At 41.0% G+C, this 15,568-nt stretch overlaps 1 protein-coding gene across 1 annotated transcript; it reads left to right on the top strand.

Moving 5' to 3' along the window:
* Positions 1 to 6,175: 6,175 nt before the first annotated feature.
* On the top strand, positions 6,176 to 15,168 carry RID2 (S-adenosyl-L-methionine-dependent methyltransferases superfamily protein). The gene is made up of 9 exons (XM_008803183.6): positions 6,176 to 6,627; positions 6,771 to 6,846; positions 7,170 to 7,253; positions 7,376 to 7,431; positions 10,117 to 10,173; positions 13,060 to 13,109; positions 13,213 to 13,365; positions 14,053 to 14,188; positions 14,671 to 15,168. The coding sequence occupies exons 1-9, from the start codon at positions 6,532 to 6,534 to the stop codon at positions 14,833 to 14,835; spliced, it is 873 nt and encodes a 290-aa protein (XP_008801405.3). The 5' UTR covers positions 6,176 to 6,531; the 3' UTR covers positions 14,836 to 15,168.
* Positions 15,169 to 15,568: the final 400 nt, after the last annotated feature.

Here is a 15,568-nt window from a genome sequence, read left to right as displayed (position 1 = left end):
CACAACTTTAGACATTGGACTGGCCCTGCCCGATCCTGTCAATTGGAAACCTGTGCAGCAGCAAAAATGGTCACGGGCATTTTTGTCTTAAGGATTAAATTCTCTGCACTATAAAACGGACCTAGAGTTTCTTCAATCCTCTGTATTGTTCGAGCGAGTGGACTTGAGGCTACTGTTAGGGTTTTCATCATCTCGGATCGAATAGGGGTGTTCACATTCATGTGTAGGAGTTCCAGCGCTGAGTGGAGCGCAAAGCAGCTCTTCGACGACCTTGAGGTGTTGGCGTCCTCGACCTACGAGCTCCAGCGGAAGCTGGTCCAGGCCGCACTCGCCGCCGACTTGTCCGGCGGGGTTACCTCCTTCTCCATGGTCTCCCACTGTTCCACCGTCTTCCTGGTGATCGATCTGGTGTCTCTTTTCTCTCTCTCATTGTTGATTTCAGCTTTGTTGTTGGGGATTATATGGCATCCGAATCGCACCTGGATCTAGGGTTTGGCTAGTGTTTTGCTTTTTTTTTTTAAAAAAAAATAATGGGGTTTATAATGTACTTCAGTTTGATGTTTGGATCTTTGTCAGTCAACTGATTCGCTGGATTTCATTTCAGGATCAGATTACATTACATGATTTATACCGAATGCATACCTTTTTTGATTGTCTTGGTTGTTTTCTTTTCGCCATGATGTGGAGCAAAGAAAAAGGAAAGGTGCTTTTCAGGGTTTGGGTTTTGTGTTGGAAGATCTTAAGAATTTTTGCCACAGAGGGACAATAGGTGAACATTTGCGCTAAATTTTTATGCTTCAGTAGTATGAGAAATAAACGATCCAAGGGCTTAGGGCTAGAGAAAATGGAAATGTAAGGTCTTTTTGAGGGGATATGGTTGTAACAGTGCAATGGGGGTATTTGAAAGTATATGGATGGGGAAGATTGAAAGGGTGAATGTATATGTGATGTGTTATACTAGTTCTTGTGTGCCATGAAACTGTTAATTTTTTTCGGTGCAACGGAGGAACCGTACGGATCAAGAAGCATGATGAGCCTAAGTCTTGAGTGCGGTGAATAATTAATATGCTGAATGTAGCAGTGGTCCTAGTAAATAATGGTTGCTGAAGCAGAAAAAATATTGTGTATCTAGAAGCATGCTTAGTGCAATATTTCCAAGGGTTTGTGCAACCTAGCGCTAGAGATCCTTGTGCAGATGCTTTTGTGTTAAACTGTGAATAGTAATGCCTAGTTGGCTTTTGCTAGCATGGTGCTTGATCAAGTACGTGGATGGAAAAATTGGAAGTGCATCTGTATCTGAGTGTCTCCTTCAATTTTGGGGAACTGCCTGCTTGGAGACTAGATTTATTTTGAGTTGGGTTTCTGAAGGGTCTTAAAATCTGGATCTGTAATGCTTCTTGCACATCTGATCGTGTTCTTTGTGCTTGCTGACTAGATACCTGCGGTTATGTGAGATGTTATCCTTTCAATGGTTGTTATGCTTTGTTAAATCCTTTGAGAACTTTTGGATTATTGTGTTATCCTCTCTTGGATAATTTCCAGTTTTTGTTGGTGGATTGATTGAAGTGCTCTTGCATCCCTCTTACCCCTCTGGTGTTCTATGTTGTCGTTTGGTGTTTCTTGTGCTCTGCCTTTTTTTGAGGAAAAAAAAAACAATTCTGGTGTAATTTCATACGATAACGTTCTTTCATATCTGTCTATGCTAGGCCTAGTGTGTATATTTTTTGGTGACATTATGTGAGAAAGAAAGGTGCATGCTATCCTGCCTACTCTGCCCCCCCATGTAGAGGGGAGGTTGTTTTGAGGGTGAACTTTGAATTGCTGAACGTGTGAAGATAACCACTTGGCACTCTGTTCATGAGCAGTCCTCTTGTAGCATGACTTTTTATTTTTCAAAGGATGAGAGATGTTCTTTTTTCTTCTTCTTCTTTTTTATTCCATTGGGGTTTGTTACTTGTTGAGTTGCTTGAACATGGTAATCCTTAGCGCTGCAGGTGATAATTGGTGGAGGTGGTGGTGGGGCATTCATTGGTGCTTCAGCTGCAGGTGCTGCAGCAGCTGGTTTTGTTGCTGATGGTGCTGCTCCCGGGGCACCTCCTGCTGAGGAGGAAGAGAAAGTAGAGAGTTCCGATGAGGACTGGGGATTGTCGCCCTTTGATAAGATTTCTGTCATCTCTCAAGAGAACAATATGAGCTTGTGGTTTTAGTTTGCTTTATTAGGTATCATGTGTGTGGAATACTCTCTTCGTGTGAAGAAATTTAACGAACACTGAAGGATTAGGACGGGCAGATCCTAGTTCACCATATGGTTGCGGGCTCCGTTCTCTGCTTCAGTCTCTTTTCGATTGCCATCCATTCTCCATCCCTATCATAATAAGTGGGTGGAAGTCCATGTACTGAATCAATTTTGGCAGGTCATCTTTGATGGATCACTTGGTGAACCAAGCGCGGAGGCCTAATATCACTATAGATATGCGAGAATGATGCTGTTGTCTTTGTAGCTCCTGGGAAGAAAAGCAGCCTGGGCATTGAAGTAGACGTGCAAGTGAAAACCAACTAGAGCAGAGAGAACACAATCTGGATGACCGTTAAGGAGCTGTTTGGATTTTAGATGTTAGGAATTCTGTCGGGGTGCAATGATGTGTAAATTAATATATGATGTCGAATATAGGTAACAAAAACATGTCAAGAACTTCGTAGATTTCCCAAATTTATGTTTTATGAGATGCCTAAAGTTCCATGCCTTTTATTATATTCAATAAGGAGCTGTGACCACCCATTTCTCCGGGACATTTGGGTTATGGTGAGGGTCTGAGGGATGGAGGGGCTTTCAGCCCAAGCATGCATACCACGAAGCCAATGAGGCTACAGATTGGGTGGCTCCTTATGTAGCATATCACTTCGGCAGTATTTTATGGTCTGGAGGTGGAAAGTTGCCCCTGGCACTTGAAGGTATTTTATTTTTTGATTTTATTGGGTGTATTCTTACTCGTCCGGTATAATCCACCCGTCCTAACAAAAAAACAAAACAAAAAAAAACAAGAAAAAAAAAAGAAAGAGGGAAGTGCTCTAAGGCGTTTGTTGATGCTGTAAAATTGTCAAACAATATTGGGTGTTGGTGTTTATAGGGCGATCAAATACCTGCTTTCTTATCTCATGGTCCTCGCATGGCGGGAGGGCCTGGTGAATTTCCGCCCCATGGAGGAAGTAAAGCTCGCTGTGGGTAGATATTAATTCCTGCGTCATCATGCTAGTTCATGTGAGCCACATCAATCATGTTGTGTGATGTGGCAGCAGGATCATCATTTTCTCGTCATTTCATTCTACAATGTTGTCCTTATTTTCTTCCTGCACGTACACTATTTGCGCACCGCAATTTTGCGAAACACGAGCAATTAAAATGGTCACTGTTTATAACTCGTGCAATGAAATTAAATCGGCTCCATCTAGTCCTCTAGGTTAGGGGTTATAAAATCTGACCATCACTCGTCAACCTGCAAGATTCGATGGACACAAGAATTGTTTAACAAGATAAGATCTGTTCAAAATCAATTTGGAATCAACTCAATTATAAATGAATGAGTTTGGGTTTGGCCCTGCGACTTGATGAGGTAGTCAGTTGATTTGATCAGGAGCCAACTGGCTTGCAAACCCAATATTCGATAGTTCTCAAATGTGGTTCAATTTACTATAAAAAGATAAAAGGGGTTTTAGAGAGTAATGGGCATGATGCGTCGCAGGATTTTGGCATGTTCGAGTTGCATTTTAATTAGTTTTATTTTAATTATCATATATCCTAAATTTTTACTTTGTTAAGATTATGATGATATATTTGAAGCTAAATTTAATTATATTGCTCATAATCTTTGTAGACTATGGGTGTATTTAATATTGCTTTAAAAGTAGTTTTGCAACTTTTAAAGTTCAAAACACTCTCAAAAATACATGTTTGGTAATATTATATAGAGAATGCTTCTACAAGGAAAAATGCTCTTAGGAAAAGCTAGAAAACTTAATTTCTGACTTCTCCTCTGTTCATAAGGTATAAGCAATGCCAAATACACTCTATATTTTATTAGCTTTTTTGAGTCATGTGTATATGATGGATGAGTAAAAACTTAATTGCTTGGTGGATACACATGAGTTTATAAAAAAATAAATTGTTCAAGTATAGGTTTACATTGTTAGGTATGAACAGATTTTTTTTGACCTAAACTTGCCCTGACTTTATTTGAAAGCAAATTGAGTTTTGCTGCATTTCTTATTTCTAAATTGATAGCATCGAATGACTATTGCATGTTTAGGGTTAGAAGTGGACCCAATCAGACAAGTTAGGATAGGCTGACTTCGGGTTGAGCTATGGCCTAGGCCTGATAAAATTTGATTTAGGTTTGGGCTTAAAAGGAGAGGCCATAAATATCTCGGGTCAGACTCAGATAGATGCTTGGCTTGGTCCGAGCTTAACCCAAGACTGAGCATGAAGCAAGCTAAAAAATGAAGCCCGAATTCAAGCCTAAGGCAACCTAGAGTCGAGACTAAATGAGGCTTGAGGCCCGACCATTTAATAACTTAAAGTGGTCTAATTGGGTCCAGTCCAAGACGAGGCATGATCTCTTGGTTGAGGTCTTCTCTTGAAGTAACTCTTGAAGAAAACTAGGTCTTCTATGCACCCTTCACCCTTGAAAATCGCTACCCAGACTTCGATTCCACTGAGGTTGGTTTTGCCTACGGAGCAACTCGATTTTCACTGATTTGAAGCTTCGCATCCTACCAATCCTCTCAACACGCCCTCGCCGCCATGTGGTTTGCCGAAGCCTACTGCGCCCTCATGTGAACGATCATCATCCTTGTTGTCCTCATAATTTACCTTATCATATGTTCCAAAACCCCTTACCTCAACATCCAGAGCACCACCCTCAACAATGCCTACCTCGATGACACTAGCGCTCTCAATACCAACATCATGATCCTCGCCAACCATTCAAATATGAACTGTAAGGTGGGTGTACGTGTAGGTGGACCTCTACTTCATGGGGACGATGAGTGCAATGCGGGTGGCGGAGCTGTTTGCTGAGCGGCTGGGGAGTCAGCATTGAAGAGCTTGCACATGGTGATAGTGCCGCCATGGGAGGCGGCGGAGTGGAGCTAGGGATGATGGGACCGATCGAATCCGATTACAAGTTGAGCTTGAACTCGAGCTCGGATTAGGTTTGTGCCTGGATTTTCCAAATTTCTTGAGAGTAAGCCTAACCTGAAGCTTGATAAAAAAAAATTCGGGCCAAACTTGGGTTGGGGCATGGCCCAACCTAGCGTATTTGCATCCCTGTACATATTAAATATGATGGACATTGTTAACCTGTTCTTTATTGGCCTAAATATTTGATTGAGTTTAGTGGTTAATTAATATGGCAGTAGAGATCAAATTTGTTAGAAGTTTTTAGGTTTGAATACTCTCGATGCTAAATATTTATTTAATTCACCGGACTCCATAGGGAAAGCTTGATCCATAATATTGGCTCATTTCTTACTCTAGAGACATGTTTTTTTTTTTCAAAAAATTCTCTTTTGATGCGTCTCGCGGTGTTGTGTCCTTCTCGCATGATCAGTCTGAATTCTTGCCTTCAGATAGAATCCTGAAAAATTAATCATAAGTAGAAGGCATCCGGGCTTTTGATGCGACCGGACCCAGTCTGCTTCCGTGGCTGGTTTTAGCCCGACTGGAATGAGTGCTGCTACGCGGCGCCCTCTTTGGGTACACAGGAAAAGTTCTCCTGCCACGTGGCACCAGGGATTTTTAACTTAATCCCCCAAGAGTTCTAAAATTAGCCAGGGTCCGAGCTGCATGTCGCCCTCTTGGGTAGGGATGGCAAAATATAACCCGACCCACCAATCCAATCTGCGTTCGATCCGTCATATACAAGTTTGGATTTGGCCTAAACAAGTTTAGGTCGTAAACAAGTTGACGCATTTAATATGTTTATTAATTGAATTAGATACATATTTTAAATATATGATGTGTTTAATCCGTATAACTTATTTAACTATTGAGCTGATAAGGATCACAAAAGACAAGGGCCGGCCCAACTATCCCTCTCGACTCGCTTTCACCGCCTCGGCCCAACTCCCCGCCTCGGCCCGATTTCACCGCGAGGTCCACCGTCCGCGACTTCTCCTTAGGGTTGGTGTTTGTCCAATGGCGCCGCCCGAGTTCTCTTTCGCTCTCCCCTCTCCTCGCCTCCGGATTCTTAACCTCCCGAGCTCTCTTCTTTGCCTGTCCCTCTTCTCCTCTCCTCCAGACCTCCGCCTCCGCCCTCTCCTCCCCCTTGCCGACTACTTCCGCCTCCCCGTCGACAGCCGCCCAAGGAGACCATCCTTATCACAGCCAAGAACTTCCTATCTCTTTACCTCGCTCGCATCGCTCGGGTTTCAATTTACTTTCTGCAGGTTTTTAGAGTTGTTAGGGTTTTGCCGCCGTCGTTCTCTCGATTCTTTTGGTGGTGGAGATAGAGAGAGGCGAGATACAATAGAGTCATGCCGCGGCCGGAGATACAGGCCCCGCCGGAGATCTTCTACAACGAGGCGGAGGCTCGCAAGTATACCACCTCCTCTCGAATCATCGAAATCCAAGTCAGTTGTTTCTTTCTTTCTCCATCTCTCTGTGTCTCCCTTCCTTTTCTTTTTTTTTTTTCCTTCTTTTTTTTTAATAGGGTTTATAATCTTCTTTCGTTGCTAGGGGTTATAATCTACTTGTCCCCTAATTATTGTTTCAGGCGAAGATTTCTGAGAGGGCTCTGGAGCTTCTTGCCTTGCCCAACGACGGGGTTCCCCGGCTGCTGCTCGATATAGGTCCGATTCCCGCTTCTGATATCTCTGCTTTCTTCTTCTGTTTTTTTTTGAGCGGATTCTTTGCGTTCCTCAAAGTCGAACATGTTCTCGAAAAATTGAGATCGACACTTCTATTTATCGTTATCTCTTTCAAGAACATTAAATTGGATGCGGAATAAACAGTTCTATCTTGGGAAATTCCATGGGACATTGTATAATTATGCTTCTTGAATGGAGTATTGCTTGCTGTTGATGACCAAGTGATTTACCAGATTCTTTCTACTTCACCTGCGTACAGGAGCTGACTTGTTCTCTTCATCTGATCTTTTTTATTTCTTCATCAGGCTGCGGCTCAGGACTTAGTGGTGAGACCCTGTCCGAGAATGGGCACCACTGGATTGGCTATGACATTTCACAGTCAATGCTTGGTGAGTAAATTGCCTTTTTTTTCAAAAAAAAAGAAATTGTGAAGATTACTCTATAACTTGTTTCTGTTTTTCATCCCACACCCCAATATTTCTTGTTCGTGACTATATTTAATTCTGTTCAGATGTCGCGCTGGAGCGTGAAGCGGAGGGTGATCTTTTGCTTGCTGATATGGGCCAGGTATAACTCTAATTTGTTGCGCGGTTGTCTCATTCATTTTTGGTCCTCTTGCCATCAAAATTTCACTTGTAAATTTACAGATGATAGGTCATCTTAGAGTAGGTACTTCATGGTCTATCTCGCAATTCATTAATTCATCTCGATAGCCTTGATGTTCCAATGCTATTTGATTCTGGTGTGGGTTGGCACCATGCAGTACTAACACATGCCATGAGCCAAAATTATCTTTGATTTGCTTGAAAATCTGAAGTAACTTTTCGAGTAGACTGCATCTTGCTTGGGATGTGACGAAATGAGGCCTACAACTGACAGGTTCATGCCAACAATTTGAATTATGTTCAAAATTATGTATCCTCTTAGGTTGGAACCACCTGGATTGATCTATATTGCCTGGTGTTGGTTAATGCTAAAGTAATGCAATATATTGCATCTTGCTGATGTTCTGCTTTGAAGTTGAGTCTAGATCTACTTCAGAGGAAAAAAAAATCAAAAGAATATGGAATACTAGGCCAGCTATTAGCAGATATTTATATTCTTACAGATTCCTTTTACCCTGTTTTAGGGACCTTCTTTAGCAGGATTATACAGAAAATGCTTTTAAGCTCTACCTTAGGTGTCTTACTAAATGTGGATTTGAGATCAATACCATTCATATTTAAAACATTGCCTTGGAACTGTTATAAAAGATATTCGTATTTACTCGCATAATGATGGCAGTAGCATGTTCGGGAAAAAAATGCTGGAAAATTTTTTGTTAGCTTGCATAGTAGAAGTACTTGCATGATAATAATTGTGAAGAAATTTTGAATAAGTTTGATACAATAAAAGATATCAAGTACTTTATAGTTATAATGTGTGATTTTTGATGCTTTCTGTTCTGGCTTCTTCACTTTATTTTGTTCAGGGCCCGTTCCAATGGTAAACTGACTGTAGGGCTGTCAACGAGCCGAGCCGAGCCCGAGCCACAGCAGGCTCGGCTCGGCTCGTTCTATAAAAGTCTAGGCTCGGGCTCGGGCTCGGGCTCGGTACCGAGCCCTGTACTGGGCTCGGGCTCGGGCTCGCCTGGCACAGCTCCGGCTCGGGCTCGAGCTCGTGAGGCTCGTTTGCCCGAGCCCGAGCCTGCCCCGGCGGCCGGCGCCCCATCCCTATCATTCGTCGGAGGACGGGAGGAGAGAAGAACGAAGGAAATAAAGAAAAAAAGAAAGAAGAGAAGAAAGAAGGGGGCGGCCGCGAGCACCACCGGCACGGACGTCGGCCGCGGGTCGACCGCAGGCGCTGCGGGCGCCGGATGCTCGGCCGCGGACTGAGAACTGAGGAGCAACCGAGCAAAGAGATGATGGACGGTGAGGAAAGAAGAGGAAACTCACCAGCAAGTCGGGGTCGGCCGGTCGCCGGTCGGGGGTCAGCACCGCAGCAACTCAGCAAGTCGGAGTCGGGAAAGATCAGGGAGGAGCAAGTCGAGGGGTCGAGTCGTCGTCTCGTCGAGGTCTAGATGATGGAAGGGGTGAGGGGTTCGAAGGAGAGGGAGGGCCGGAGGCGGAGCCTGTGAAGGGTTTGGAGGGGAGGTTTCGGTGGTGCTGTGAGCCTGTGACTGCTGTCTGTGGAGTCGGGATTCACGGCCGGCGGCGCGGCGTGCGGGCAAAGGAAGGCGGAGCGCGGCGGAGCTGGGGCTTCAGGAAGTCGGGGAAGGCCGGAAGGGGATCGCCGGACGCCGGATCCAGGAACTAGGGCAGCCGTAGCAAGTCGGGGGAGGGCTGGGAGCCTGGGAGTGGGAGAGGCCGAGACTCGAGAGGGACTGAGGTCTGAGGGAGATTAGGGCATGAGCATTTAGGTCGACGGTGGGGGGCCTGGGGGCTGGGGAAAATGGGATTTGGCTATTGGCCATGGGAGTCGGGACTCGGGAGTCACACTCGAAAGGAGGCTGGCTGGGTGGGCCCGTGGGCCGTGGGTCATGAGAGAATGAGAGTTGTTTCCTTGTTTAGCAATTAGCATTCAGCAAATAGCGAAAGGTCCAAGCTTGTTTGGGCTCGTGAGCTGCTCGGGCTCAAGCTCGGGCTCGGGCTCGGATGTAAACGAGCCTCATATTGGGCTCGGGCTCGGGCTCGTTTGACTAACGAGCCGAGCCCGAGCCGGGCTTTTACCGAGCCGAGCCCGAGCCGAGCCCGAGCAGCTCGGCTCATTAACAGCCCTAACTGACTGTTCCTCATACTGAGTAGTCAGCTTGGTCTGTTGTACTGAAAAATGCACCTGAGTGGAATTGATATGAAGACAACAGCTCCCAAATATATAACTTCTGGTGTTTTTTTTAGACTGCTCTTCATACTGAGTAGCCAGCTTGGTCTGTTGGACTGAAAAATGCACCTGAGTGGGATTGATATGAAGACAACAGCTCCCAAATATATCTTTTGGTGTTTTTTTTGTGGGAGGGGGGGGGGTATCGGACTTGACTATAGGATGAATTTGATAATGGAGTATCTTTGGTTTTTGCTACCATGTTCATATGATATGGAGATTATTCATATTAATATCACTTGCTCTCATCTAAATAAGGATTGCATTAAGTTTGGTTCTTGCTTATGATTACTTGAAATTCATGGAAAATGTTTTAGGGTAGTTTGCAGTAATGCAATTACAGATTGTTTACATTGTCAATCTGAACTGATCTGATATTAAGTTAAATTATAGGGCCTAGGCTTGAGACCAGGAGTCATTGATGGTGCCATCAGTATCTCGGCCGTTCAGGTTGGCAATTTTCTCCCCTTCTCTTTCCTTTTCTTCTGACTAGCTAATTGACAATATGCTTGTTATTTTTCTTGTTTCTTTGTTGAATTTTTTATTAATATCAATATGGTTTGCAATTTTGCTAAAAATGTGCCTTTTGCAATGTTTTTCATGTTTTTCTTGATGTTATTGCCATAATTTGTCCTTGCAATTTCTAGCCATCCTGTGTTTGTAGTTTAGTTTTTGTTATACAATGAATTTTGGCAGGATGATTTTTTTTTTGCATAGTGTTTTTTTTAAAAAAGGAATAATTTGTTTGAAACGTTTAAAACAATATTTAGAATTCTAAATTCTTGCGATGATAATATGAATCTTATCAAAAGAAATGATGACATATAATCCTCAGTAGCTAGTATCGAGAAGCTTTATATGTAAAGAGGCATCATGAAGGGTTTGCTTAGTATCTCGATTGGCTTTTTAAAGTCTTTTCCATGTACCATTCAAAAAGAAGTATTCTTGGTCATAACAAATGGTTTCTTGTTGCTGGGATACAAATCTAGTATTTTTGAAAACCTTATCCTGTGTATTCTCAATTAGATTTAACTGATATTGATTCTTTTTTTTTTTTTGCTTCTTTCTATTCCATATGTTCTCAATTGTTTGCTTCCCAACTTGCTTCTCACCACAACCTCCTAGAATAAATACAGACCCATACACATTCATGGGTACATATGCATATACATACATATGTGTCTTTTTGTAATAGCATCAACCCTTGACTTATTCCTATTTAGGGCATTGGAGAAACTATGATAATCAATTGTGTCAAAGAATGGACAATCAGTCACTAGAAGAGACTACAATAACTAATCTCATGTTATTCCAAAGAGCAATTGGAAACAATACAGTTGTATTTTGTATGCTTTACATTTCTTGATTCATTGGTGATATCCTATTTGAGTAAAACTTTTGCAAGAAGGCAAATTGATGCTTTTACTTGATTTTTTTTTTTGCGGGGGGTTGGGGGGTGTTTGTCAACAAGGTGATGCAGTTTCTTGCTTGTCATGGTATGGAAGTGTGATTTGCCGGTAAATTTTTTTATTTTAATCAAAATCTCCTTTAAGATCTTTTGAATCGTCTAACTCATGTATTAAGCATGTTCATCTTTCTATTGGAACATCTATAAAAATTTTAAAGAATACATCTTGTAACCTAAAAGTGGAGGTATAAATAAAACCAAGCATGTAAACAAATGATTAGCTATTGATAGTTAAAACCATATCCTAATCATTTTAATTTTATCCATCTCTTCTAGTAAAAGAAGCTCATTGAATAAGCTTGTTAAATTTCCCTTTTATTTGTAGCAACAGACACCCAAAAAAGAAAAGAAAAGAAGTGCTGGCGCATAGTTTGACACCAATTTGCAATTGTTTGATATTAGGTTGAGAGCCAATAATAGAAATTCTGGAATTTTGACAGATAATATGATTCATAAAGCCATGCTCTTCTAGATGGGGCTTGCAAGTTAAGATTTAAAAATTCTCATATTTTCTTGATGCATGAGCTCTTTCCCTTCCAGGAGTCACTTTTGAATAGTATCAAGCTAATGCTGAGTTTTGTGTTAAAAAAGATACTCAGTTTTTTATGACTTTTGATACATGTTTACTTTCCATTAAGATTATTTGTGCTGCGGCATCCAATTTCTGCATTGGGAACTGTCGAGTTTCATCAATTCAACTATTTGATGATTTTGGTAGCCTTCTTTAGTCATAATGGGCATTTAACATTACGGTAAAATATTATGGAAACCTTTGACACTGTTGTGTATTCAAAATATAGTATGCCGTACCGTACCAGACGGAACCGGTACCGGTGGCGTACCGACACTCGGTACGCCAAAAAGTGTCGGTACGCCAAAAAAAAAACTGCGTATCGTACTGTACCGACACTATGCTAGTGTGGCACCGGTATGGGGTTCGGTACCGAGACGGTATACCTTGATTCAAGATCAAGCATCTTGTTGTAGGTTTGTTTGTACTTCTACCACCCTTGTTTAAATTCTTTGAAGTGAAAAAGAGTCTTCTAGCTTTTGGTCACTTGCTATTCTACAGAAAAACAGAATTTCGCCCTTGCTAAGTTTCCAGTGATTATGCTTTTTTTTTCATTTTTTTTATAAAATAATCCTATTCTAGCTGAACTCTGAACATGAACCACATGCAAAAAAATCAGACTTGCACTCTTATTAGCCTCCATTTCTAGATAGACAGATGCCCAACTGGTTGGTCATGTATTCTTGAATCAAGCTTTCAGTCAGTTAACTCCTGATGGAACACGTACCTTAAGTCAAAGACTCCCTCAACCGGAAAAGTAAGTTACGGTGTCATGTTTCTGACAAATGCCCGACCTTCATCCTGTATATTGTTGTAGGATTTTGAAGTCACGCTGCTTTTAGGGCCTTTTTGGATGTTGAAATCCAGTACCAGGACATTAGGTGCTGACAAGAGTAGTTTTTTGTTCAAAATAAATGAATGATTGGCTAATCCATTCCTGTCTTACCCCTTTTTTATGGATAACGAGTGTCCCTTCAGGTGATCTATCTTATTCCTAGAAACTAGGGATTTGTTGTGCTGAGCTGCCCCTGTTTCTTAAGTTGCCTCCCTTCATTTGTTCTTTGTAAAACTGAACCACATCCAAACAAGCCCTTAATGTTGATTGTATGCCCATTTCATTGCACAATTGGACAGGCTACTTTTGTAGTATTAGAATTATGCTGCTGTCATAATAAAAAAATTGATTGTTAAGTTGATTCTATTGTGGTGGTGGTGGTGGTGGTTGTTGATTTCAAGCTTATTTGCTTCTGTTATGTGCTGCTTAATTGAGCTTTCTTTTTTGAATTGGATTTTGCAGTGGTTATGTTACGCTGACAAGTCCTCTCATGAACCAAGGATGCGATTAAGGTATGTGCTTGATTCATATTCTTATTTTGATTGCATAAATTCTGTTAAATATCATGTCTTTCCTGTCATCATCATGTTAACTGTTGCTGCGGTTGCTTCACAGGGCTTTCTTTGGATCATTATATAGATGCTTAGCAAGGGGAGCTAGAGCAGTGTTGCAGCTATATGCTGAGAATATAAATCAGAGTGAGATGATCATGAGTTATGCCATGCGTGCTGGATTCGCAGGTGGTGTTGTTGTTGACTGGCCTCACAGGTATCCACAGGAAACACCTACCAATGATGGGTTTTATATGTCCAAGCTATATGCGCTAACCATTTGTTCAACCATGCAACTTTTTAAAATTTTCTCTTAAATTATCTTTTCTGTCAACTCTGTTTGCTGGTGATTGTCTATAAGTTTAGCCACATTATGAATTACAGATTTGCAGTAGAAGTTGTCATTTGGTAGGAGCCAAAGTTATGTTCATATCAAATTGTTAACGTGTATGCCCTTAGACGATTCTTATCATGCTGGTTATTTGCATGTGTATGTAGATATAAAAAGTTCTTTTAATCATACTTTAAAATGAATGGTTGCAATCGGTCTCCCGGTCCATCTTTTTTTATTAGAGATTATACATTTGGTTGAGTGTTTTTGTTGACCTCTGCACTTGAGGGGTGTTACAACACTATTTTATGGAAAGTGTGCTAAAAATTCTCTGGATAATTCTCATTATTCATATTATCTTTTCTGAAAGTAATTAAATGTCTCTCTAATGATTTTAAGGCAGGATTCCACCCACTTGCCTGCAATCTTTTCACCTTCCTAACATATTTTTCCGTTCTTCATCATTGTATACTGTCAACTTTTGAAATCTCTGCGCAAATAATGATTCTTTTCATTTTTATATTTTTCTATGTTAAATGATTTTTCTAAGCTAAGGCATTCTACTAATGACAGTTCAAAAGCAAGGAAGGCTTACCTTGTTCTCACTTGTGGTCCACCTTCCATGCAAACATCGCTTCCAAAGGGCAGAGGTGAAGATGGTGAGATGTGCAGTGATGACGATGAGAGTGGTGATGATGAAAGTCAAACGGTAAGCTTATATCTAAAATCCCCCTGAAAGTCAATGATTCTTTTTATTTCCTGGGATATTATTGTAACCATCTATTTGGTAGGACATGCCATAGCGATTTGAATTGTTTGCCTATTTCCTGACATTTTTTTGTTGGAAGCGTGGTGCAAACCATTTCAGTTGGGACTGAGTTGCACAAAATCCTATATAAGTATAAACCCAGATGTAGCCTATGGTGATCTACAATGTCTGAGATACCGTCATGGTGATCTACATTGTCCTAATAATAAAAAGGAATTTTACTTGAAATTTTTTAGACTGGTGAAACTCTGGAAACGTGTGGGTGGTTTGGGGCTATGGCTCATGTTATTGCTAAATACAAAATTTTGTGAGCGACTAATATGCTAGTAGGAAGAATGAGATTAGCGTTATAACTGGAATATCTCATTCATCTCTTAACAATGAATTTTAACTAATTATTTATTCAATTTATTTGGATGCAGGTTGGCATATATGATCGAAACCGGCCAAGGAAGAAATTAAAAGTAAACAAAAAAGGGAAAGGGAGAGAATGGGTTCTTAAGAAAAAGGAACAGATGAGAAGAAAAGGGCATGATATACCTCCTGATACAAAATACACAGCTCGCAAAAGGAAGGCACGCTTTTAAGTGGTCTAATCAAAGTTTTCTGTTCAAGTTAAATCACATGCAAATTTTTGTTTGAGGGAACAATAATATCTTATTAATGCTATTTCCTGTTTTATTTATAAGATAGAGGTTTCTGGGCTACCTCATACAGAGGCGTTGTGTGTAAGCTGGCTTTTGAAAGCATTTGCTTCATTTGCGAGCCATTTGGGCATTTAAAGCGTCCCAGGTTTTCAAGGAAGGTAATCAGGTGACTGATTTTGTGGCATCAGGATCCAAGATGTTAGAAATAGGGAGATACAATTCCTTCTAACCTTAATTCTGTTAATGGACGATGATATAGGTCTGGTTTTGTAAGAGTTTGAGTCTGATTTTCCTTTTGAATGTACCCGGAAAAAAGAGGCATGCTTCATTTTATGCTTCAAGCTGCAGAATTGGTTCCCAGGGGAGATGTAGAACATACCAGAGCTGATCTGATATCTAAGTTAGGGATACAGATACGATATTTGATGAAATCTCTGGGCAACTCAGTTTCTCTCAGTTCAGGAGCCGGCTAACCAAAGTGTCCTAACAAAGTACGCATCTGTATTCTAACAATTTGGTCTTTGGACATATAATACTAAGAAAAATAATTTTTGTATGTTTGATTAATTAATAAAAAATAATATATTTTAAAGTAGTTTATATTTTGCTGGATATTTATTTTTCGAAAAAAAAGTGTGAAATATCTAGTTTTGATAAAAAAATTTATTTCATT

The sequence above is a fragment of the Phoenix dactylifera genome, chromosome 11, assembly GCF_051530095.1.
Source record: "Phoenix dactylifera cultivar Ajwa chromosome 11, Ajwa_hap1_PhDact_Kaust_v1.1, whole genome shotgun sequence".
In the NCBI taxonomy this organism is placed as follows: Eukaryota; Viridiplantae; Streptophyta; class Magnoliopsida; order Arecales; family Arecaceae; genus Phoenix; species Phoenix dactylifera.
This window is presented reverse-complemented; position numbering and strand designations above follow the sequence as displayed.

Excerpts from the sequence above, each read along its gene's own strand:
- RID2 (XM_008803183.6), top strand. The coding sequence starts at position 6,532 with ATGCCGCGGCCGGAGATACAGGCCCCGCCGGAGATCTTCTACAACGAG. Across the intron at positions 7,432-10,116 it reads TGCTTGCTGATATGGGCCAG|GGCCTAGGCTTGAGACCAGG; the intron begins GTATAACTCTAA and ends GTTAAATTATAG. Across the intron at positions 13,110-13,212 it reads GAACCAAGGATGCGATTAAG|GGCTTTCTTTGGATCATTAT; the intron begins GTATGTGCTTGA and ends GTTGCTTCACAG.